The 23,256-nt window shown below is 37.4% G+C and overlaps 1 protein-coding gene across 7 annotated transcripts in view; it reads left to right on the forward strand.

The window, feature by feature from the left end:
• The window catches only part of ARHGAP28 (Rho GTPase activating protein 28), a 195,267-nt gene extending 172,593 nt beyond the window's left edge, over positions 1-22,674 (forward strand). For 5 of the 7 annotated variants that reach the window (XM_030336438.1, XM_030336436.1, XM_030336439.1 and 2 more), the window contains 4 exons: positions 6,717-6,773; positions 8,777-8,937; positions 18,505-18,569; positions 20,735-22,674. In XM_030336438.1, coding sequence (XP_030192298.1) covers positions 6,717-6,773; positions 8,777-8,937; positions 18,505-18,569; positions 20,735-20,829 — 378 coding nt within the window. In that variant the 3' untranslated portion in view covers positions 20,830-22,674. The remainder of the gene's footprint in view (positions 1-6,716; positions 6,774-8,776; positions 8,938-18,504; positions 18,570-20,734) is intronic. The other 2 variants (XM_030336437.2, XM_032595375.1) reach the window with 1 other exon arrangement.
• Positions 22,675-23,256: the final 582 nt, after the last annotated feature.

Genomic DNA, 23,256 nt, shown 5'->3' on the forward strand with positions numbered 1-23,256 from the left:
TGACCATTTGAAAATTGGCCATAGATGTAGTAGTTATTTCCAGACTCTTACTTCTGTTACATTTATCTATATGTCTCTCCTTATGCCAACAACACACTGTTTTGATTACTGTAGCTTTGTTTTAAGATTTGAAATTGAAAATTAAGAGTTCCAACTTTTTCTTTTAAATAACTTTTGTTATTTGGGGTCCCCTAATTTCCATATCAGGTTTAGGATCAGTTTTCTCATTTCTGGAAGAAAAAAACAACAGTAGTTGGGATTTTGATAGAGATTCATTGAATATGTAGATCGATTTGAGAAATATTGCCATCTTAATAATATTACATTTTCCAGCCCATGAAAATGGGTTATCTTTCCATTTATTAGGTTTTCTATAATTTATTTTAACAATGTTTTATGGTTTTCGATATATAAGTCTTACACTTTCTGGATTACATTTATTCCTAAGTATTTTATTCTTTTTGGTACTATTGCAAATGGAATTGTTTTCTTTTTCTGTTTTTAATGTTTATTTATTTTTGAGAGAGAGAGAGACAGAGCATGAGCAGGGGAGGGGCAGAGAGAGAAGGAGACACAGAATCTGCAGCAGGCTCCAGTCTCTGAGCTGTCAGCATAGAGCCCAATGCCGGGCTTGAACCCACAAACTGCGAGATCATGACCTGAGCCGAAGTCGGACACTTAACTGAGCCACCGAGGTGTCCTTGGCATTGTTTTTCTTAATTTCATTTTAGGATGGCTAATTGTTTGTGTATGGAAATACAACTGATATTTGTATATTGATCTTGTATTCTGCAGTTTTGCTAAACTCATTTACTGGCTCTAAAAGTTTGGTTTTATGTGTATTAATTCTTTAGGATTTCTACATATAAGGTCATGTTATCTGTGAATAGAGATAATTTTCCTTCTTTCTTCTCAGTCTTTGTGCCTTTTATTTTTCTTGCTTAATTATCCCGGCTAGAACTCCAGTAGAATATTAAATAAGAAGACAAGAGCAGAGATCATTGTTTTGTTTCTGATCTTAAGGGGAAAGCCCAGTCTTTCATCATTAAGTATGATGTCGTATGTGGGTTTTTCATAGATTGCCTTTATTGGTTTGAGAAAATTCCATTCTTTTTTTTTCTTACATTTTTAAAATTCAATTTATGTAGTTTAAAAAACAAAAACAAAAAACAGTTCACCCATTTCTCCTTCTTGTACCCCATTCCCCACCTCAGCAACTACCAGTCCATTCTCTGTATCTATGAACTAGAGATTCCAAATGTAAGAGAGATCATACAGTATTTGTCTTTCTCTGTCTGACTTATCTCACTTAGCATGATGCCCTCAAAATCTTGCCATTTGTGGTAACATGGATGGGCTTCAAGAAAACTCTGTTCTTAATTTGTTGGGTGTTTTTACCATCAAAAGGTGTTTGATTTTGTCAAATGCTTCTTCTTCATCTGTTGAGATGATCATTGGGTTTTTTCTCTTCATTCTATTAATATGATGTATTACACTTACTGGTTTTCATTTATTGAACTAATCCTGCATTCTTGGGATAAATCCTACTTGGTCAAGGTATACAGTCCTTTTAATATGCTACTAGACAGGTTGCTTGAGGATTTTTACATCAACATTCATAAGGGATCTTGATCTATAGTTTTAATTTCTTGTCATGTCTTTGTCTGACTTTGGTATCAGGGAAATACTAGCCTTTAGAATGAGTTAGGAAGTGCTCCATCTTCTATTTTTTTTAATTTTTAAAAAATATTTATTAAAAAAAATTTAATGTTTATTTTTGAGAAAGAAAGAGACAGAGCACAAGCGGGGGAAGGGCAGAGAGAGAGGGAGACACAGAATCTAAAGCAGGCTCCAGGCTCTGAGCTGTCAGCACAGAGCCCAATGCAGGGCTTGAACTCACGAACCAGATCATGACCTGAGCACCTGAGCTGAAGTTGGATGCTGAACCAACCGAGCCAGCCAGGCACACCCCATGATGTTTATTTATTTTTAAGAGAGAGAGAGACAGATACAGAGAAAGAGCACGAGCAGGGGAGGGGCAGAGAGAGGGAGACACAGAATCCGAAGCAGGCTCCAGGCTCTGAGCTGTCAGCACAGAGCCCATAGTGGGGCTTGAACTCACAAGCTGTGAGATCATGACCTGAGCCGAAGTCAGACGTTTAACCAAGTGAGCCACCCAGGCGCCCCCTCCCGCCCCCCCCTTCTGTTTTTTAGAAGGGTTTAAGAATGAATGATTGGTGTTACAGTAGAACCTACCAGTGAAAACATCTGGTCCTGGACTTTTCTTTGTAGGAATTTTTTTGAGTACTGACTCAATCTTTTTACTTGGCTATAACTCTATTCAGATTTACTATTTCTTCTTGAGCCAGTATTGAGAGTTTGTGTGTTTCTAGGATTTTGTCTGTTTCATCCACATTATCTAATTTGTTGGCATATAATTTATTAGCATCTAAGTTGTTCATGGTGTTCCCTTATAATTCTTTTTATTTCTGTAAAGTTGGTGGTAATGTCCCTGCTTATATGCTGGAGTAATAATTTGAATCTTCATTCTTTTTTACACCATCAGTCTAGCTAAAGGGTTGTCCATTTTATTGATTTTTTTTAAGGGTCAGCTTTTGTTCCATTGATTTTCTTGTTTTTCTATTCTCTATTCCTTATTAAAATTCTGATCTTTATTATTTATTTTCTTAAGCTTGTTTGAGTTTAGTTGTCCTTTTTCTTTAGTTTCTTACTATAGAAAGTTAGATTATTGACTTGAGCTCTTTCTTTTTCAGTGTAGACATTTACATCTATAAATATTCCTCTGAGAACTACTCTCGTTCTATCCAATATGTTTTGGTATATTGTGTATCATTTTTGTCCATCTCAAAGTACTTTCTAATTTTCCTTTGACCCATTCATTATTTAAGAGTACGGTATAGTTTCCACACGTTTGTGAATTTCCTAGATTACCTTCTGTTACTGAATTCTAATTTAATTCCATTGTGGGTGGAGAATATACTTTATATTAATTTGGTATTTTTAAATTCACTGAGATTTATGGCCTGAAAAACATTTTGTCTATCCTGAAAACTGTTCTATGTGTACTTTAGAAAAACAGATTCTGCTGTTGCTAGTGTTCTATAGATGTCTGTTATGTCTAGATGAAGGTTTCTGTTTTCTTTCTGATCTTCTGCCTAGTTCTTCTGTTATTGAAAGTGAGGTATTGAAGTCTCTAGCTGTTGCAGAACTATTTATCCTTTCAATTCTTTGTGTTTTTTTTTTTTTTGCTGTATGTTTTATATGATTTTTGTTCCACAATTCCTCCATTACTGCCTTCATTTGTGTATAAGTGTTTCCTAATATACCACTTTAACTATTTTACTATATATTTTTGTTGAAAGAAACAATTATTTCTTCTACTACACATTTTTGAATTATCTCCTGAGTGGTTGCCTTGGGAATTACAAGTACCATTTTAATTTGTAGCAATCTAGTTCATATTAATTTCACCTTCAATTCAATAGTATATAAATACTCTCCCTAGAGACCTCTATATCTCCTACATTATGCTGCTTTTGCCACAAGTTGCATGTTTACAAATTGTGTGCCCATCAACACAGATTTATAATTATTGCTTTATGCACTTTTCTTTTAAATTAGATAGAAAAAAATCGGAGTTTTTAAAAATACATTAATGCGTCCTTTTATATTTACCTACCTAGTTTTCTTTACTGGTGTTCTTTATTTCTTCACACGGATTCAAGTTACTATCTAGTGTTCCTTAATCTCAGCCTGAAGGACTGATTATCTTAACATTTCTTTTAGGGCAGTACTACTAGGAATGCTTTTATTTATCTTTGAATGTCTTAATTTCTTCTTCATTTTTTGATTGTTTAGTTTTTATTTAATAATCATAAACTTAACTTTGTAAATCAGCTGGACTTAGAGGGGGATAAGGAAAATATAGAAGCTAAAGAACTGTGTCAAGAGCACAAAGATCATAGGCTGTTTTAAGCAGATGGGGTTAAGGGGTGCTCTTCTGAGCTACAGAAGGAATGGTCTGGTGGTTCAGACAAAACATAAGTCAGATTTATTAGATGTGCCTATAGTCAACAGTGGTGATGATTTTGCTGGTGTTGCCATTCCTGGACCCACAGTGCTCTGGGACTTCCACAGAGTTCATGCCCTCTTCCACCTTATGCTTGCCACTCAGTCTTCATGGTGCGGATGAAAAACTGGGAGCCCTTTGTGTTGGGTCCAGCATTTGCCATGGACAGGATGCCAGGACCAGTGTGCTTCAGGATAAAATTCTCATCATCAATTTCTCCCCATAGGTAGACTTGCTGACAGTGCCATTATGGCACGGGAAGCCACCACGCTGGCACATAAATCCCAAAATAATCTGTGAAAGCTGGAACCTTTGTAACCTGATCTTTTCTTCCCAGTGCTCAGAGCATGAAAGTTTTCTGTTGAATTTGGAACAGCTCAAAGGAAAAACATTGCAACATCAATATTAAAGAACATGGAGGGGTTGACCATGGGTGGGCAACACAGGCAGCTCTCGGGGGATGGCATCTAGAAGGCCTCTTCTTAATTTTTAAGTATTGTTTTGCCAGAGAAAATTTTGCTTGACAGCTTTTTTTTTTCTTTCAGCACTTTGAGTGTGTTATCCCATTGTCTTCTGACTTTTGTGATTTTTGCTGGGAAATCACTGTTAATCTTACTGAAAATCTCTTGTGTGTATTGAGCTGCTTTTCCCTTGCTGCTTTCAAGGTTCTTTGTCTTTTGGCAATTTGATGATGATGTATTTTCCTGTGGATCTCTTTGCATTTATCCAATTTGGAGTTTGTTGAGCTTTTTGAATCGATAGATGAATGTCTATCAGCAAATTTGGGGAGTTTTCAGCCATTATTATTTCAAATATTCTCTGCTCCTTTTCTTCTTCTGGGACTCTTAATTATGTATGTGTTGGTGCGCTTCATGGTGGATGTTATCCTATAATTCTTCTTAGGTTTTGTTTATTTTTTTCATTTTTAGTTCCTGTTCCACAGACTGGATAGTGTCAGTGGACGTATCTTCAGATTTACTGATTTTTTACTTCTGCATCCTTAAATCTGCTGTTGAGCTCCTCTAGTGGATATTTTATTTCAGTTGGACTTTTCAGTCCAGAATTTCCATTTGATTCCTTATTTATAATTTCTGTTTGTTTTTTGATATTCCCAATCTGGTGAGATACGGTTCTCATGGTTCCTTTCGTTCTTTAAACATGGTTTCCGTTAGTTCTTTGAACATATTTAAAATATCTGATTTAAAGGCTCTTTCTAGTAAGTCTGTTGTCTGGGTTTCCTAAAGGAGTTTCTTTTGAAACTTTTGGAACTCCTTTTTTCCTGTCTGTGGGCCACGTTTTCTTGATGTTTTTTGTCTGTCTCATAATTTTTTTGTTGCAGAATGGACATTTTAAATATTATAATGTGGCAACTCTGGAAATAAGATTCTCCCCTCCTCCCCAGGGTTTCTTGCTTCTTGTTGTAGCTGTTGTTGCTTTGTTTAATTACTTTTCTGCTGAGCTAATTTCGTAAAGTTTGAATTCTTTGTTTTGTGTGGCTACTGAAGTCTATTCCATGAGTTTACCATGAGCTTCCATGAGCTTACTATCATGTCACCATGATAGGGTGGGTGTGCCCAGGAATATGCAGGCATATATACTTCCAAAGAAGCACTATGCACATGCAAGCAAATATAAATATATGTTTCTTATGATGTTGTTAAATTAACATTTGTTAAGTGGAACAAAGGCACTGGGTGGTGAATCACAGCTCAAAAACAAACCATAAGAGAAATTGAAATAGAAAAGTTTATTACTCAGAGGTTCTGGAGGAAGTATAAAGCATGCCCCCAAGGAGCTGTAAGTGCATGTCAAGGCAAGAAGTAGACTGAGCCACAGCACCTGGGGCACATTCCTTGGTTAGAGTCGATGGGTGCAATGCTTTGGGGTTCCCAGGCTAAGGCCAATTTGGTCAATTCAAACCAAAAGAGTGGGATTTTTGTGAATCCCACTATGGTCTTATCTAAGGCTCACACAAGGGCACAACCTTGGGAGGTGGGGAGACTGTTGATCAGAAGGGCTACAGGGAAAGTCATAACAGCACTCTATGATTTGCTTGTGACTCCATGGGCTGTTATCTAGGGCATAGGCTTACACAAGGGACTACTGTCCATTTAAGGTCACTGCAGGCTGCTTGGCCAAACAAAATGGATGCTAAGGCAGCAACACCATGGATAGCTGAGCTGAATTCTCAATAGTGTTCTTCCCCCTTTTAGTATGAACGGTAATATACATGAAATGTTGTCCTTTGTCTTGCTATACCGACTTAAGAAATCATGGTGTTCATTCTATATCAGTTCACAAAGCCTTCTTTGCTTCTTTTGCATGATATCCTGTAGACGTAACTTAATTTATGTAAGCAATTCATATTGGTGAAAGGTGAGATCATGTCCAGCCTTTCGCTATTAAGATTTATGCATCAGTGAACAAAATTGTATAGACATTATTTCTCACAAATGAAGTATATTTGTAGGATAAACTTACAGATGTGACATTGTTGGGTCATTTTATACTTTGATAAATATTCCCCAAATATTTTCCATAAAGACTGTGACAATTTACACTTCTAAAAGCAGCATGTGCTCGTTTTCCTAATGTTAATCCTGAGGACTAAATGTGTTTTATTTAGGTTATAAGCCCCAAGACTTCAAAGGTACTACAAAAATCACCCTCTTCAAGAAGAATGGTAAGAAAATAAGTAATTTCCTTTCCTCTCTAAGTATTAACTCCCTACATGATATTCTCTGGATATATTTACCATATCATTTTTATTTATTTATTTTTAATTTTTTTTAATGTTTATTTATTTTTGAGACAGAGAGAGACAGAGCATGAATGGGGGAGGGGCAGAGAGAAAGGGAGACACAGAATCTGAAGCAGGCTCCAGGCTCCAAGCTGTCAGCCCAGAGCCCAACGCGGGGCTCGAACTCACGGACTGTGAGACGATGACCTGAGCCGAAGTCGGGTGCTTAACCGACTCAGCCACCCAGGCACCCCGTACCATATCTTTTTTTTTAATTTGATCATGAAACATCCTTCAGACTTAGCATTTCATGTGGCACATGAAGGAATAGTATAGGGAGAGAATATGCTAACTTATGACTCAAAATGTATGGCTAGGCATTCTGTACGCAAGTATGAATACTATAAATATTAATAGGGAAAATGTGATTATGATCACAGGTTCAGTAATGTCAGGAATGTGGAATTTATCTTACAGAGGCTTCTGGGGAGCTGGGAGAGGAAGGGCATGAAATGACCAAGAGAGGGTTTTAGGAGTATAGTCTTGACTCCAAGACTCTGGGGATGCTCTGCACCTCCCCCCACCAAGTCCAACTTTCTCAGCATCCATTCCCTGGCATGCCGTCCTGGTTCTTGCTGGTAATAGTAGAAAAGGACCGTAAGAACTGACTGTATTTTAAAATATTTTCTATTAGTTTCCTAGTGCTGTTGTCACAAAGCACCACAAACTAAACAGCTTAAAATAATTGAAATGTATTCTCTCACAGTTCTGGAGACTAAAATTCTGAAATCAGGGTGTCAGCTGCGTTGGTTCCTTCTGAAGGCCTTGAGAGAAGGACCTGTTTCTGACATCATTCCTAGCTTTTGGTGATGCCAGCAATCCTTGGTGTTCCTTAGCTTGTAGATGTATCACTCCAATCTCTGTGTCCATCTTTACATGCTGTGTGTGTGTCTATGTCTCTTCTCCTCTTAGAAGGACGGTAGCCATAGTGGATATATGTCCACTCTGTTCCATATGACCTTGTCTTAGCTAATTACATCTGCAGTGACCCTATTTCCATATAAGGTTATATTCTCAGCTGCTGGGGGGTAAGACTTCAACATATCTATTGTGGGACACAATTCAACCCATAATATATTCATTCTAGGGTATATATTGAGTCAGTTCAACATAAACTTTCTATATCAACAATGCCATTTTTTGAGAATGTTCAAATTGATAAAATGCCTAAAGAGTAGCCAGATCCTCAGGTAGAAATTTATTTCCATTCATATCTAGATGGAGAATTCGTTTTTAAAACATTCCAAATTTTGAAACAAAAGAAATTTTCCAGTTCTGAAAAAAAATCAGTTGATGTTAATTAGACCTAAGTGCCATTCTCTGACTATTTCATTTAATCAGAGCTCCAAGGTAGGTCTCCAGGCCAGTCTTGTCATATGAAAGCAGAGATGCTCAGCAGTCCACACCTGCTCTTCAGAGTGTTATCAGCACACTTTGAGGGATCAAGTTTTAAATCCCCATCTGGAATTCAACTTGGGCCAGCCAATCATTGTTACTAACTAAAGAAAAAGGATTTTTAAAAAGCTGTATTCTCTAATTGATTCTCAAATTTTTCAGAAGGTGACTCTTCTTAAAATATACTGAAATACAGACTCCTGCTTGAAGTAAGCTTATTTAGGGCACAAAATGAACTGATAGAAACATGAGATTTTGTGATAACCTAGTGTTACTTGTCTTATTATTTTAAGGGACTATAGCAAGTGCCTTAAGTATGTAACAAAAGTAAAATCCCAGGTTAAGTTTACTCATTAGTGAATCTCCTGTTAAAAAGAAAGCAGTGTTTCTTTCTGGTTAAATACTGGTCTTATTTACATGTTTTCCTAATTCATAATGCCACTGATTTTCACATCTTTAAAGTGCAATCATTAAAGCGATATTCATCCTAGTTTGACAGAATGTACCGAATTTTTCCTCATTGGCAGTCTGACGTGCCGGAAGGAGTCATAAGGGTCCATGCTCCGCTTCTCTCTAAGGTGTCCATGGCCATTCAACTCAATAGTCACACCAAAGCCAAAGACATACTGGCAAAATTTCAATATGAGAACAGGTGAGTAAAAGTGAGTATAGGTCTCTGTACAAGGAAGATGATCTTTTATCAGATAAGTAACTCCCAGGCATTTACAAACTTGGCCTTTTTGAAAAATTAGAACCTGTTATTTTGGGGACTTTACCAATAGAGTAAGTGAAAAGTAGAGAAGGAAATTAAGTAGACCATAGAATTGTTGATAACAGAAATGTTTGGTTTGTTTCTTTTTCTTTTGGGGAGGGGTATTTTTTGAAGAAATTTCTACAAATAGAATTCTTAATAGATATCTTCTATCTTGGTGGTTTCATTTACTCAGTTTACTTTCTATTAGAATAAAAAATATAGCAAGTTAGTTTTATAGATACCTACAATACCATTCCAGGCTTCACTGGGCTTCAACATGCCTATATATAAAGCCTATACATAAAGCTTATGTAGTTGAACGGGCATCATTGCTGTTGTCTTTCTTAAAACCTACTGCTAATTAATCTTGAGATCAGAATTCTATTTACAAAAAAAAAAAAATCCTTTCCTCATTTGCCCTAAGTCATCTTGAAACACCATAAATCAGGATAATTTTTGTCTAGGCATACTTATTAAAGGATAAACATTTGCCCTGAGGTTTTTAAAAGATGAGAAGCACTAGTTTAAATCTGTCCATTAGACAGCAGGTACAGTTTGAGGGTTTCTAGTAAAACTGATGGAGGTTCTTAAAGAGAAGCTTTCCAATCATACTAAAAAGGAGTACCCATGTTGAGGGTGGGAACAAGCCAGTTGAGAAAGGTTACATACCGTAACACTCCATTTATATAGCATTTTGAAATGACAAAATTTTAGAAATGGAGGGTAGATTAGCAGTTGCCAAAAGTTGGGGAGGGCAGATCATGGGAGAGAGATGGGTATGGTCATAAAAGGGTGACACAAGGACCTGGAGATATTGGAGCTGCTCAGTATCTTGACTCTGGTGGTAGATAAGAACCTGTACAAGTTGTATTGAACTTAGTACACACATGCGTACAAATGAGTACATGTAAAATGGGAAATCTAAAGAAGATGGGTGGATCGTATCAATGTCAGGATTCTAACTAGCATTATACTGTATTTTTGTTACCATTTTGGGAAAAGTGGGCAAAGAGTATGAAGCATCTTTCTATGTTATATTTCATACGTGTAAGAATCGACTAACTTGGTAGAAATATTTCAGTTAAAAAAAAAAAAAAACAGGAGTAGCCAATAGAAGTAACCTGTAGTATTAGAAGCCAGGTTAGTGGCTTTCTGTAAGGGTGGAAGGGATAGTGACCAAGAAGCCATGATAGTGGCTTCTAAGAAGTTCTTTTTTTAGACTATGGGGGCTGGTTACATGGTATGTTCACTTTGTGAAAATTCTTCAAGTGTTTTTATGTAGGATATGTGCATATTATGTATGTACTATATAAAAAAAGAAAATAATAGGGGCCAACAGGAGCCCCAGAAACTTACTTCTCTTCACTGTGAAGACACCATAAGTAGTTACCACTAGATGGTAATAGAAAGACTTGAAATTCCACTGGGGGGATTTGAACACACAATAGATTCCTAGTCACATGCATGACAAAACTGCCTCTGTGCTGTCATGTAGACCTTTTGTAGAATGAAAATGTTTCTGGCAAAAGTAAGTCAGAATCAGTGACTGCAGACAGATGCAAATTCTTTGTATGAACTTCTTCAACAGATTTTGTCCAGTCCATTTTCTTCACCAGTTAGAACTGTGGCCAATTTCAATTTAGTTGTAAAGTGGCCCATTTTTGCCTGTTTCACTAGAGGCTGTTCTGTTTAAGTAAAAAAAAGAAGAGAGAAGTCTCCTTCTCCCAGATCCTCCCTTTTAGGACTGAAAACCCTTGGACATAACCTAACGACAAGTGTAGGAAGACACTGAAAGGTAGAAAAACGAGTGCTGACCACCTAAGGACATCGGGCCTCTGAAACAACATGGCGGTGAATTCTTGGGTTTCCTTATTGCCTGCCACATATCCAGGCAGGAACTGCAGAAACCTCCAACGTGGCACAGACGCAGACAATAAAAGAGTTCCAAGAAGAGCCTGCTCCCAGCCAAAGGACTGGGGAGAGGGTGGTCTAACCACAAAGCACCATTCTGGCAGTACCTACCCTACTCCAACCAAACAGGAACTGGAAGAGCACACCATCACGCCTGTGGTCTCAGTGGGACCAAGCAGGCCACTGATGTGCATGCCCCACCCAGCAGAATCCCTTAGCGATCCAGATCCCAGCCACGTTAGTGTCAGCACCTCCACCCAGCAGCGGGGAGACCTGACGAGTCTGTGCGAGGCAGACAGTATCCCCCAGCTTCACCCCACCCTCAGAGTCCGTATGGCCCAACGATAAGCTGAGCTTTACCCTCACCCGGCAGCAGCAAAGCAGCTTGAGGCAGCCTTCTGTTTCCCCTCCCTGGTGGCAGCAGAGCCCAGCAGGCGGCTGATCTTACACCCTCAATCAGAGGCAGCAGAACGGTGCCAGTTGGTGTCCCACTTTCACTGGGCAGGTGTCAGTGGGGCCCAGCAAAAAGCTGAACATACACACCCACCCAGACCTTGTGCTATACTTCAACAGGACTGCCTGCCAAAAATGATGATTAAATAAGATCCAGAGTCTCATAATATCAAAAGTGTCTGCAGTATGATACAGAATCACTCATTATACCTAAACCCAGGAAAATCACAATAGGAATGAGAAAAGACAATTGACAAATGCTGGTGCTAAATGGAATCAGATATCTGAATTAATCTGACAAGAATTTTACAGTAGCCATCTCAAAGGAAAAAAAAAAAGGCTTCCACAAGCAACTATGATTCTCTTGAATAAAATGAAAAAATAGAAAACCTCAGCAAACAAATAGAAGTTATAAAGAGAATGTAATGAAAATTATAGAACTGAAAAATAGAATCACTAAAATAAAAACTCGCTCGCTGGGCTCAATAGTAGAGTGGAATTGACAGAGGATATAATCAGTAAACTTGAGGACATATCACTAGTATTATTTATTCTGAACAAAGAAGACAGACCTAAAAAAATGAATATAGTCTCAGGGATCCATGGACTATAATAAGAAAGCTAACAATTCGCATCATTGCAGCACCGAAAGTAGAGAAAACAGAGAGGAACGGAAAAAGTATTTGAATAAACAATGGCTGATAACGTTCCAAATTAGCAAAAGGTGTAAACCGACATATTCCAGAAACTAAGTGAACCCAAATAAGACAAACCAAAGGAAATCCTTGGCACAACAATGTAATTAAACTTGTAAAGATTAAAGACAAAGAAAAAAACCTTGAAAGTATTCAGAGAGAAGCAATGGCTTTCTTATAGGGAACACCAATTCCAATGACAGCAGATTTCTTATCTGAAACCCTGGAGGCCAGATGGAAGTGGCATAACATTTTTCCAAGTACTGAAAGCAAATACTGTCAACCTTGAATTCTAAGTCCTGCAAAAAATACCCTTCCAGAATGAAGGGGAAACGACATTCTTGGGTGAAGCCGAACTAAGATTTTTCACACTTACCATAAAGAATGGTTAAAGGAAGTTCTCTAAATAGAAAGAAAATGTTAACAAAGGCTTGGAGCATCAGAAAGGAAAAGAGAACATCAGAATAGGTAAACAGTAGTAAATGTAAGAGATTATCCTACTCGTTATGCATTTCTTAAATCATATTTAATGGTTGAAGCAAAAACTTTTACATCTGATATGCTGCTCAGTGTAGGTAGAGGACATATTTAAGGTAATTGCATTTAAGAAGGGTTTAGGCTCAGCACCCCTTATTGTCTGCATTGTGACTTCTTCCAAAGATTGCAGTATGTAAAGAGAGAAAAAGAACAACTTCTTAGTCATGAAATCTGACCTCAGCCAGGTGACCAAGATTAACATCAACTATGCTAAGTCATGCTCATAGTATGTACCCTTGATAAGAAATGATGAAAATGGCACTTTACATCTGTTGCTTTCCTCCCAAGAACATATAACTTCAGCCTAAACATGAGAAAAACATCAGATAAATCCCAACTTAGAAATGTTCTACAAAATACCTGATGTGTCTTCCTGAAACAAGACAGGATGTCTTGGATGTCAAAAACAAGACAGAGGTGAGAAACAGAATCAAGAGGAGCCTAACGAGACATGACTAGGTATTAGTTTCCCAGTATTTGCATAACAAATTACCTCAGCCTTCTGGCTTAAAACAACAGAAATGTATTCTCTCAGTTCAGGAGGCCAGAAGTCTGAACAAATATGTCCGCAGGGTTGGTTCCTTCTGGAGGCTCTGAGGGAGAGTCTTTCTCATGCCTCTCTCCTAGCTTCTGGTGGTTGCCAGCATCCTTGGCATTCCATGGCTTATAGACGTATCACTTCAATCTCTCCATCTTCATATCATCCTCTTCCCTATGTTTCTCTGTGTCTTCTTCCCTTCTTAATAAAGACTCAGTGGATTTTAGGGCATCTTCTGAATCCAGGATGATTTCATCCCAAGATTCTTAAGTGATTACATCAGCAAATACCCTGTATTCAAATAAAGTCACATTCTTAAAGATCCGGGTGGACATGAATTTTGGAAAGGACACTATTCAACCAACTATAATTACTAAATATATTGCAATACTCTGGGTGGGTCTCTGGAACAGAAAACAGATACTAGGTAAAAACTAGGAAAATCTGAATGAAATATGAACTTTGGTTAATAACAATGTATTATATTCATTAGTTGTGACAATGTACCGTATTAATGTTAGATGTTAATAATAGGGGGAACCAGGTGTGGGGAATATGGAACTGTCTATACTATTTTCACAATTTTTAAGTAAATCTAAAAGTTCTAAAATTAGGTTTATTTGTAAAATTTGTTAGGGTTCTACCAATTAGGAGAACTACTTACTGGTTATTAATGGTAAAGTAATTTCAAAGTAAATAGGTAAAGTTTAGTTATGCTAGAATATCAGGATTATCTTTCTGTTTTAAAAATGAAATAATATATGCATTAGTGGTCTTCTTCCTTTAACTTATGTTATTTTTAATTCAAAGAACTAAGAATAAATAGAATTAAATGTTTATTCTTAAAGTATGAAGATAAAGAGAACTGACAGAAGTAGGTTTCTACACATCACTAAAAGTAGTAAAACCTCAATCCCAGTAGACCATGATAAGTTACATATGTGTATTGTAATGCCTGAGAAACCACACACACACACACACACACACACACACACACACAAAATACAAAGTAGTATATTTAAAAATTCTGTAAATAAATCAAGGTGTAATTATAAAAGACCATATCATGGGCCATAACACAAACCTCAGTAAATTTAAAATAATTTAAATCATACAAGGTATCTTTTCTGTCCACAAAGGAATCAAACTAGATGTCAGTAACATTAGGACAATGTGAAAATCTCTAAATACTTAAAAATTAAACCACACACTTGTAAAAACTCCACAGGTCAAAGAGGAAGTGTTAAAGGAGATTTTTTTAAAGTACATAGATTGAAAATAAAACTGCAGCTTACCAAACAGTGCAGCTAAAGCCATGCTGAGAGAAAAATGTATAGCAGTAAATGCTTGCATTAAAAAAGAGGGCGAGATCTCAGAATAATCAAGTAAGTTTCTACCTCAAGAAACTAGAAAAATAAGAGCAAAATAAACACAAAATGAAGGAAGTGATAGAAGAACAGAAATCAGTGAAATTGAAAACAGGAAAATGATAGATAGAGATCAGTGAAACAAAAAGCTGGTTCTTTTAAGAAACAATAAAATTGATAAACTTCTAGAAATGAAAAGCAAAAAAATCACTAATTTTAAAGCAAAAAAATCACTGTATGTAATATTTCCCTTAAAAGGATAATATGAAAATACTATAAACAACCTATATGCTCAAAATTGAAAACTTAAAAGAAATGGACCAGTTCTTCTAAGACTACAGATTACCAAAACACAACCAAGATGAAATAGTTTTGAGGCCATTAAAGAAATTGAATTTTTGGGGCGCCTGGGTGGCGCAGTCGGTTAAGCGTCCGACTTCGGCCAGGTCACGATCTCGCGGTCCGTGAGTTCGAGCCCCACGTCAGGCTCTGGGCTGATGGCTCAGAGCCTGGAGCCTGTTTCCGATTCTGTGTCTCCCTCTCTCTCTGCCCCTCCCCCGTTCATGCTCTGTCTCTCTCTGTCCCAAAAATAAAATAAAAACGTTGAAAAAAAAATTAAAAAAAGAAATTGAATTTTTAATTAATTAATTTATTTGTTTGTTTGTTTTTTAACATTTATTTTCAAGAGAGAGAGAGAGAGAGACAGTGAGGGGGGAGGTGCAGAGAGAGAGGGGGACAGGATCTGAAGCAGGCTCCAGGCTGTCAGCGCAGAGCCTGACATGGGGCTTGAACCTGCCAACAGTGAGATCATGACCTGAGCTGAAGTCAGACACTTAACCGACTGAGCCACCCAAGCACCCCTGAATTTTTAATTTAAAAGTTTCCCCAAATAAGAAATCTCCAAGCCCAGATGGTTTCACTGGAGAATTCTAGCAGATGTTTAAAGAATTCACAGCAATTTAGCACATTCTTTTTCAGAAAATAGAAGAGAAGAAGGGACACTACCTAACTCATATTATGAAACTAGTGTTGACCTGACACCAAAGACAATAAACAAACAAACACTGCAGACCAATCTCTCATGAACTTAGAGATAAAAGTCCTAGGCAAACTATGAGCAAATCTAATCCAACATATATGAAAGGAGTTACTCACCATGACCAAGTGGGATTCATTTCAGTTTAGGTCAATATTCAGAAAGTAATGTAATCCATCCTCAGATTGGAGAAAAATCATAGATCATATTAACTGATACAGAAAAAAAATTTGACAAAATCCAATACCCATTCATGATAAAAACTCTCAGTGAACTAGGAAAAGGGAAGAACTTCCTCAACTTGATAACTACCATCTATAAAAACCTATAACGAACCTCATACTTAATGATGAAAGATTGAATGCTTTCCTTCCAAGATCAAGAAAATTACTTAAAAAAAAAAAAACACTACTTGTAACTTGTGTTCAACATACTGTTGGAGGATGAAGCCACTCAATATAAGGAAAGAAAAAGGAAGGTAAGGAAGGGAGGGAGGGAGGGGAGGGGAGAGGGGCAGAGAGGGGAGAGGAGGAGAGAAAGCCAGGGAGGGAAGGAGGAAGGAAGGGAGAAGGGAAGAATGAAGGAAGGGTGGGTGGGCAAGCAGGCATACAGATTTTAAAGGAAGAAATAAAAATGCACATAACATAAAGTTTATAATTTTAAGTGTACATTCCAATGGTATTAAGTACATTTACATTGTTACACAGTCATTACCACCATCCATCTCCAGAAAGATTTTATCATCCCACACTCAGACTCTGTCCCCATTAAACAATAACTCTTCATTTCTCCCTCTCCCAAGCACTGGTAATTGTTCTTCTACTTTCTGTCTCTATGAATGTGACTATTCTGATAACTGATTTTTGACAAAAGTACAAAAGCAATTCAATGGCTGAAGGACAGCCTTTTCAACAAATGATAAATGGTGCTCTAGCAGTTGAATATCTGTAGACAAAAAAGAAAGAAAGAAAAGAAATTAACCCATAGTGCATATTTAAATTTAAAATGTAAAACTATAAAACTTTTAGAAAATAACAGGAGAAAACCTCTGTGATGTAGGGCTAGTAAAGAGTTCTTAAAGTTGATATCAAAAGCATGATCCATAAATTGGACATCTTTCAAAACTGAAAACTTATATACTGACTCAGTGAAATGGTTGAAAAGACAAACTAAGGATGTATACAGACCTTATATCCAGCAAATGACTAGTTTCTAGAATATATAGAGAACACTCAATACTCAACAATAAAAATATCCAAATTAAAAATGAGCAAAAGATGTGAACAGATATTTCACTAAAGAGGATATATGGATACAAATATGCACATGAAAACATGTTCAGTAGCCATTAGGGAAATGCAGAGCCACAAGGACTGTCATTAAACCATCTGAGAATGGCTAAAATAAAAAATAACGATGACATCAAATACTGGCAAAGATACAGAGAAACCGGATCACTCCTACATTGGTGGTGAGAATGTAAAAGGCTATAGTTGCTCTGTAAAACAGTTTGACAGTTTTTCATAAAACTAAATATGCAACTACCGTGTGATCCAGCTTGCACACTCCTGAGAATTTAGCTCAAAGAAATGAAGATAATATTCACACAAAAACCTGAACACAAATGCTTATACCAACTTTATTTAAAATAGTAAAAAACTGGGGGAAGAAAACCAGATGTTCTTCAACAGGTGAAAAACAAACTGGTACATCCATACCATGGCATGCTACTCATCAATAAAATGCAACACCTTGGGTGAGTCTCCAGTGATTTATGCTGATTAGAAAAAAAAGCCCATACAGAATGTAAGCCAACTTGACAATAAGTTATATTTAAAAAGAAAAGAAAAACGAATACAAAAAAAGCTCTGTACTCTGTTTCCATTTACTCTGTGTAACATTTTTGAAATTAGAAGCTTCTAGAAAATGTAGAATCGAGTAGACATTACTAGGGACAAGGGATGAGCATAGTAATGATGGAGAGGGTAGTGAGTGGGACTGTAAAAGGTAGAGATCTAGTGATGATGGAAATATCCTGTATCTTAACTGAATCAGTGTTGACATTCTGGTTGTGGTAGCAAACTAGAGTTTTGCAAAATGTTATTATTGGGGGAAACTGGGTAAAGGGTAGACAGGATCTACCTGTATAATTTCTTAAAACTACATGCAAATCTACAATTATCTCAAAATGTTTAAGTAAACAATAAAATAGGCCACACATCTTTCTTCCTCACAAAGAGCTGAAGGCAATCTTTTTGAAGAAACCAAGCTGAAAGTCATTCCTCATGTAGGTGGAGATCAGCAATGGTCTTTCTAGACTTTTCTACTGCAGTATTCCAGGATGCTGAAATTAAACTGGGCAATTATTTTCTCTGACTTGCTTTCACCATAGAGCAGAAACATGCAATGAAGTCAACATTAGACAGTCTGAAAAGCTTTAGGCAAGTTTAGAAACATGGCATGGACAGAGGAGAGAATCCCATTCAGTTTCTGGCAAAAAGAGAAATGAAACCTGACTTCTTTCGAACCGAGAGTAATGTGACCCATGACAAGGGAATATGAAACATCCAGCTGCTCCTTAGCCAGCCTTGGCGTGTCTCTAACAGTTTACTCTCTTACATGAAGCTGTCAGTTGGGGACAGAATGGGCTCCAGGTTGCTGCAGGGGACAGCAGCATCCGTCTTGGTTTGGGATAGTCCCATCCTTTCTGTGCCTTGAATGTTCGTCTGTGTCAAACAAGTAAAATAATAATAATAATAATAATAATAATAATAATAAGTTTTTATCATAACTTCAATTGTAATAATGATTTGTGGGTGTATTTCACTCAAGGCAGAAGGAATTGTTTGTTGCCATGGTTATTTAATCCACAGATTTACCTCAGATCATAGAACAGGGTTAAAATTACATTGCCTTCTTTTTTTTCAGTTATGGTTCGTCAGAATGCATTAAGATTCAGAACCAACGGTTATATGAAATTGGAGGAAATATAGGTAAGCATTCTCTAACGGTCTTTACTCCTAAATTCTCTGATTACTCTAAAAGAAATATGATGCTATTATTGTAACAGCACATTTTACCGGTTTCTTAGATTACAAATTCAAAATCAGTAAGATTCTGATTTTTTAATCTCATGTGAGAACACTTGTATGAATTTCCTAAAATATACCCAAATTTTACATGTGAATATTCCAGTTGACATGAAGTAGACTTGTGGGTCTTTTCAATGTGCCTCAGAGTTGGCAAGTCTCTTCCTAGAGATCCCTGCAAAACAGAGAAACATCATGGAACTTTGAAATCGTGACACCCTTTTTGTTGAACTTTCCTGGTTTCACCCTCAACCCAGGTTCATTCTTCTTGTTTCCCTGAGAGGGAGCAAAAAGGAATCAAAGGGAAATACCCTCTGCTTTCATCTGTGTCCTTACCTTCCCCTTCGTCCAGGTCTTCTGCTTGCACCCTGCACAGCCTGGATGAACGACCGGTGCTTCCACTGAAGGCCAGCACCTCTGTGTGTACCTCGCTTCATGTCCCCGCCTGCCACTCGGAGCCTTGCTCCAGTCCCCCATTCTCCTGCACCATCAACTTTTCCCTCCCAGCTGCATTATTTCCAACTGCATGAACAGTTTTGTGAAGAGAAATTTCCAAAAATCTCTCTTGACCCCCTTCCAGCCCACTTCCATTTCAGTGTTCCACTTTACAGCAAAAACTCCTTAAAGCTGTTGTCTGTCCTCCAATTTCTCCCTCTCGTTCTCTCTTGAAACCACTCCAGGCAAGCGTTACCCCGCAACACTTCACCCAAATTGCTCTCTTGTTGAGGCCACCGGAGAACTCTTATGTTGTGAAATCCAGTCTTTCGTCTGTCTTGATAACTGCCTGCTGAGTTGATCTTTCCCTTTGAAAACACACTTTCTTCACCTGGTTTCAAGGACGACCTAAGCTTCTGGGTTTCATTCCACTTCACTGGTGGCTCCTTCTGACTCTCTTTTGCCCGCTACTTCTCATCCTCTCAACCTTCAACGTGGAAAGCTGTGGGGTCAGGCCTCAGAGCTCTTCTTACCTACATATTACTTCCTTGGTGAGCCCAATCCGTCACATCGCTTTAAATACACCAGCATGCAGATGCTTCTCATATTCTATCCAGACTTCCACTCAACACCAACCTTGCAGAGCTCATCACCAGGCACATTTGCCATGGAGCCTTTGCATGTGCTCTTTTCCCAGAATGCTCTCCTTTAGAGTGTTCATTTCTCCCTCCCTCACCTCTTGGAGGTGTTGGCCTCTGTGTCACCTCAAAGAGACCTTCCGGGATTTCACCCTCTCTAGGTGTGCCTTCCCGGTTTTTTGTTCTCTCATGTTCTCATCACCGCCAGACTTACTTTATATTATGCTTGCTAGTTTGCTGGTTGCCTTTTACCACTTTGAGAATGTAAGTGCCCCGAGGGCAAGTGTTTTTGATTATCTGATGCATTTCTGTAGCCCTAGCCCCTGGAATAGTACCTGGAATATAGTAACTTTCAAGAACAATTTGATAAATGAATGAGTGAATGAAGCAAGCAATCAAATGTTGGTAGTTTTGTTTGAGAATTTGGTATACATTTCAAACATTGTACATAAAGATTTTCAAATGTATTTGCCTCATGGAATGATTTGTTGTTGTTGTTGTCGTTGTTGTTGTTATCATTTCTAGATCTCCTGCTCTTGGGCATTGCATCCGTAGTAAAGAAACAAAATGACCGTTCCTAAAATGAACGTAATTTTAATCTTTTCTAGTCCTGGTCAAGTTACTATCTGTAAAACCATTTGAGGACGTGTATTATTTTATAAATGATCAGTTTATACCTTAAATAAGTTCTTTCCAGATTTTCCTACTTGATGTGGTGAGTCTAAGGAACAGTTTGCCTGTAGTTGGTATGTCTGTGTTTTTCCACAATTTTGCATGGGATTTATGTGAAGTATTTCACAGTCAGAAAGAAACAAAGAAGGGATAGAGGAAGGCAAGAAGGTAGGCCGACTAGCCTTGCTAAGGAAATTTTAATATGTATCTACTTACTTTTGGTTGAGATATTAGCCTTATTCGAACTTACCAACACACACATGCACATGCACACATAGAAGTGTGCACCATCAAAAACATCCTCTGATTTTCTCTTTCCTTTAGGGCAGCATTGCTTGGATCCAGATGCTTATATATTGGATGTATATCATGTCAATCCTCAAGCAGAGTGGGTGATTAAACCCCAACCAAGTTTTTGAAACACCCTCCAGGATGGCAGCTATCATGTATCACATGCCAAGAAGATTCTGCATGTGGTAGGGAAAAAAACAAGACTACTTTTGACATGTTTGCTCCAATAAGTCTCTTGGTGTTTCTCAGCCCAAGTGGTGTCTCCCAGCGTTGTCAACATGAACCATGGAGGAGGCACTGGTTGGCTGTTTGAGCTGGGGCTTTCTCCTATGATTCCTTGATAAGAGTGAAGGAAAGATGATGCGATCCTTCCAGAAGAAAGGCCAATCTAGTATGTGGAACTCTAATCATTTCTAGTACTTTGGTTTCATATCAGAAATGAATTTGGCCCTATACCTAGAGATAAGAAACACTTCTTTATGTAGCAAATGCTACCAAAGACAAGAGGTAGAAGAGAATTGTTTTCATACCTGTGTTATATACATAGGTGGACCTTTTTGAACAAGAATGCCAGAAATATCAATAATTTTTGCTCTGTAAAATAATCCAGATCTACTTTTCAAAGGGAATCGGTTCCTAAAGTTATGCATACAATATTTATGCTCTGACTTGCTCCCAAATTGGAGGAGGGCGAACTCCTGTTGAAGGAACACTGTATTGTTATGTATGTTGTACTGTATTATGACTATCAGCATTCTGGTGCAAATGACCATTTCTCTATCGTGGACTATTGAAAATTGATAATTTTAAAGCTTTTCTGATGAGCACTGGTCCGTATAGCAAAGGTTAGTCTGAAAGAGGGTGTCCTTATTCTTTCGTGACCTTCTGCGCGGTTAATAGTCACAGAACCACTATTTTCTCCTCATGATTCTGGTGCTCAACGAATAGCTTTCTCTGTGCCAGACACAGATTTCCTTTCCTGATCAAACATATCATTTTTTATATTTCACAACTGTAGATAGTCACTTCTGCCACCCCAATTTAAAAATATAGAACTGCCTTTATCCAACTGTTCTTTATCCAAGAATACTGAAAAATAGTGTCATATCCAGATTTTATATGCTGTAAAAGCATATTTTGTTTCTGTTCATCAACCATAGACATGGCCAAGCACTGTGGACTAGCCTCAGGCTTTAAAATCAGATGCGGTTTTGGTGAGCTGGAAACTGTCTCACTGTGAAGATCCTGTGGAGGCATTTTCCAGACCGGCACTTGGTGAGTCTGGAGTCGGAGACATACAGTTCTCCGTGAGCTAATGGAGAGCAAATCTGAAATGTGCCAAGGGGTCAGACGGCTCTGCCTTTCATCTTGAGACTGCAGATACAGTTCTTCTAGGGTCAGTAGAATTGGGGACAGAAATCTCATTTATCCCACATGCATGCTTTGGATTAGAATCCACAGATTGAGATTTTGATGAATTTGTATCAATTTTAATGAGATTTAATGCCCAGATGACTCTCTTTTGCAGTTCAAACAATAAAGTTGCTCACAGATACAGAAGACATTTCATCTACTTACCAATTCTCAAAACGTAATGTGATGATAACTGAAGCCCATGTATAGAAGAAATCTTTTATATGCTGCATTATGCCTTGATATCTCTTAAAACATTGTTTGTATTCACCATGTAGATAATTGTGTTTCTGGCCACTAATATTTTGTTATATTTTTATAAAAAACTCAAATATCCATTCATTTTATTTGTTTGAGGATTTTTATTTCCTGTGCCTGAAAACCCATTTTGAGATAAATGCGTTTTATCAGTTTTTATTTATTCCTACATTTCATCAGTTTTCCATGGTTGGCTAATGCAAGTTTACATAATGAATTTCAAGAGTCCAAAAAAATGCTCTTATCATTTTATAATTCAGACTACAGGAGTAAACATTTTACTTTATGCAGTTGCTAACTTCCAGGACATAAGATGGCGGTAATTTATGCCCACACACATGGAAGATAATCTTCAAATTAGCTATCTTATACTTCCGTGTACATATGAAAACAGGGACTGGTTTTTCTTATTGTTTCCTATATTTCAGAATCATTAAATTCTACCGTGTTTACATAGATTTACGGATCGTATTCATTTAATTTTTTGAGAATTTTCCTATCTTTGAATTGAAAACACATTAGAACCTATACATAAGTTCTAAACGTTTTGAGATTTACTCCACTTATCATTTTGAAATAAGTGGGTAACAGATGACAGGTGAAAAACAGTAAGTTTCTGAGTTTCTTACCCCCCTTTGCGTGGTGTCAGATGTCAAAGATTCAGCTGAGTAAATAGCTTTAAATGAATCACCTGAATGTATTTAAGGATGTGTGACAACTTTCAAATAGCTATGTGATATGGAAGGCCATGTCAATACCACTGTCTTTGGATACAACTTTTGTTCTTTGTCCTAGGATAACTGACTGATTTGAGGAGAACTTCCAGTAGACATACAGACTAATTTTGTATGAGTAGAGGTTCTTTTTACTCAATTTATTCTTAA

The sequence above is a fragment of the Lynx canadensis genome, chromosome D3, assembly GCF_007474595.2.
Source record: "Lynx canadensis isolate LIC74 chromosome D3, mLynCan4.pri.v2, whole genome shotgun sequence".
Classification (NCBI taxonomy): Eukaryota; Metazoa; Chordata; class Mammalia; order Carnivora; family Felidae; genus Lynx; species Lynx canadensis.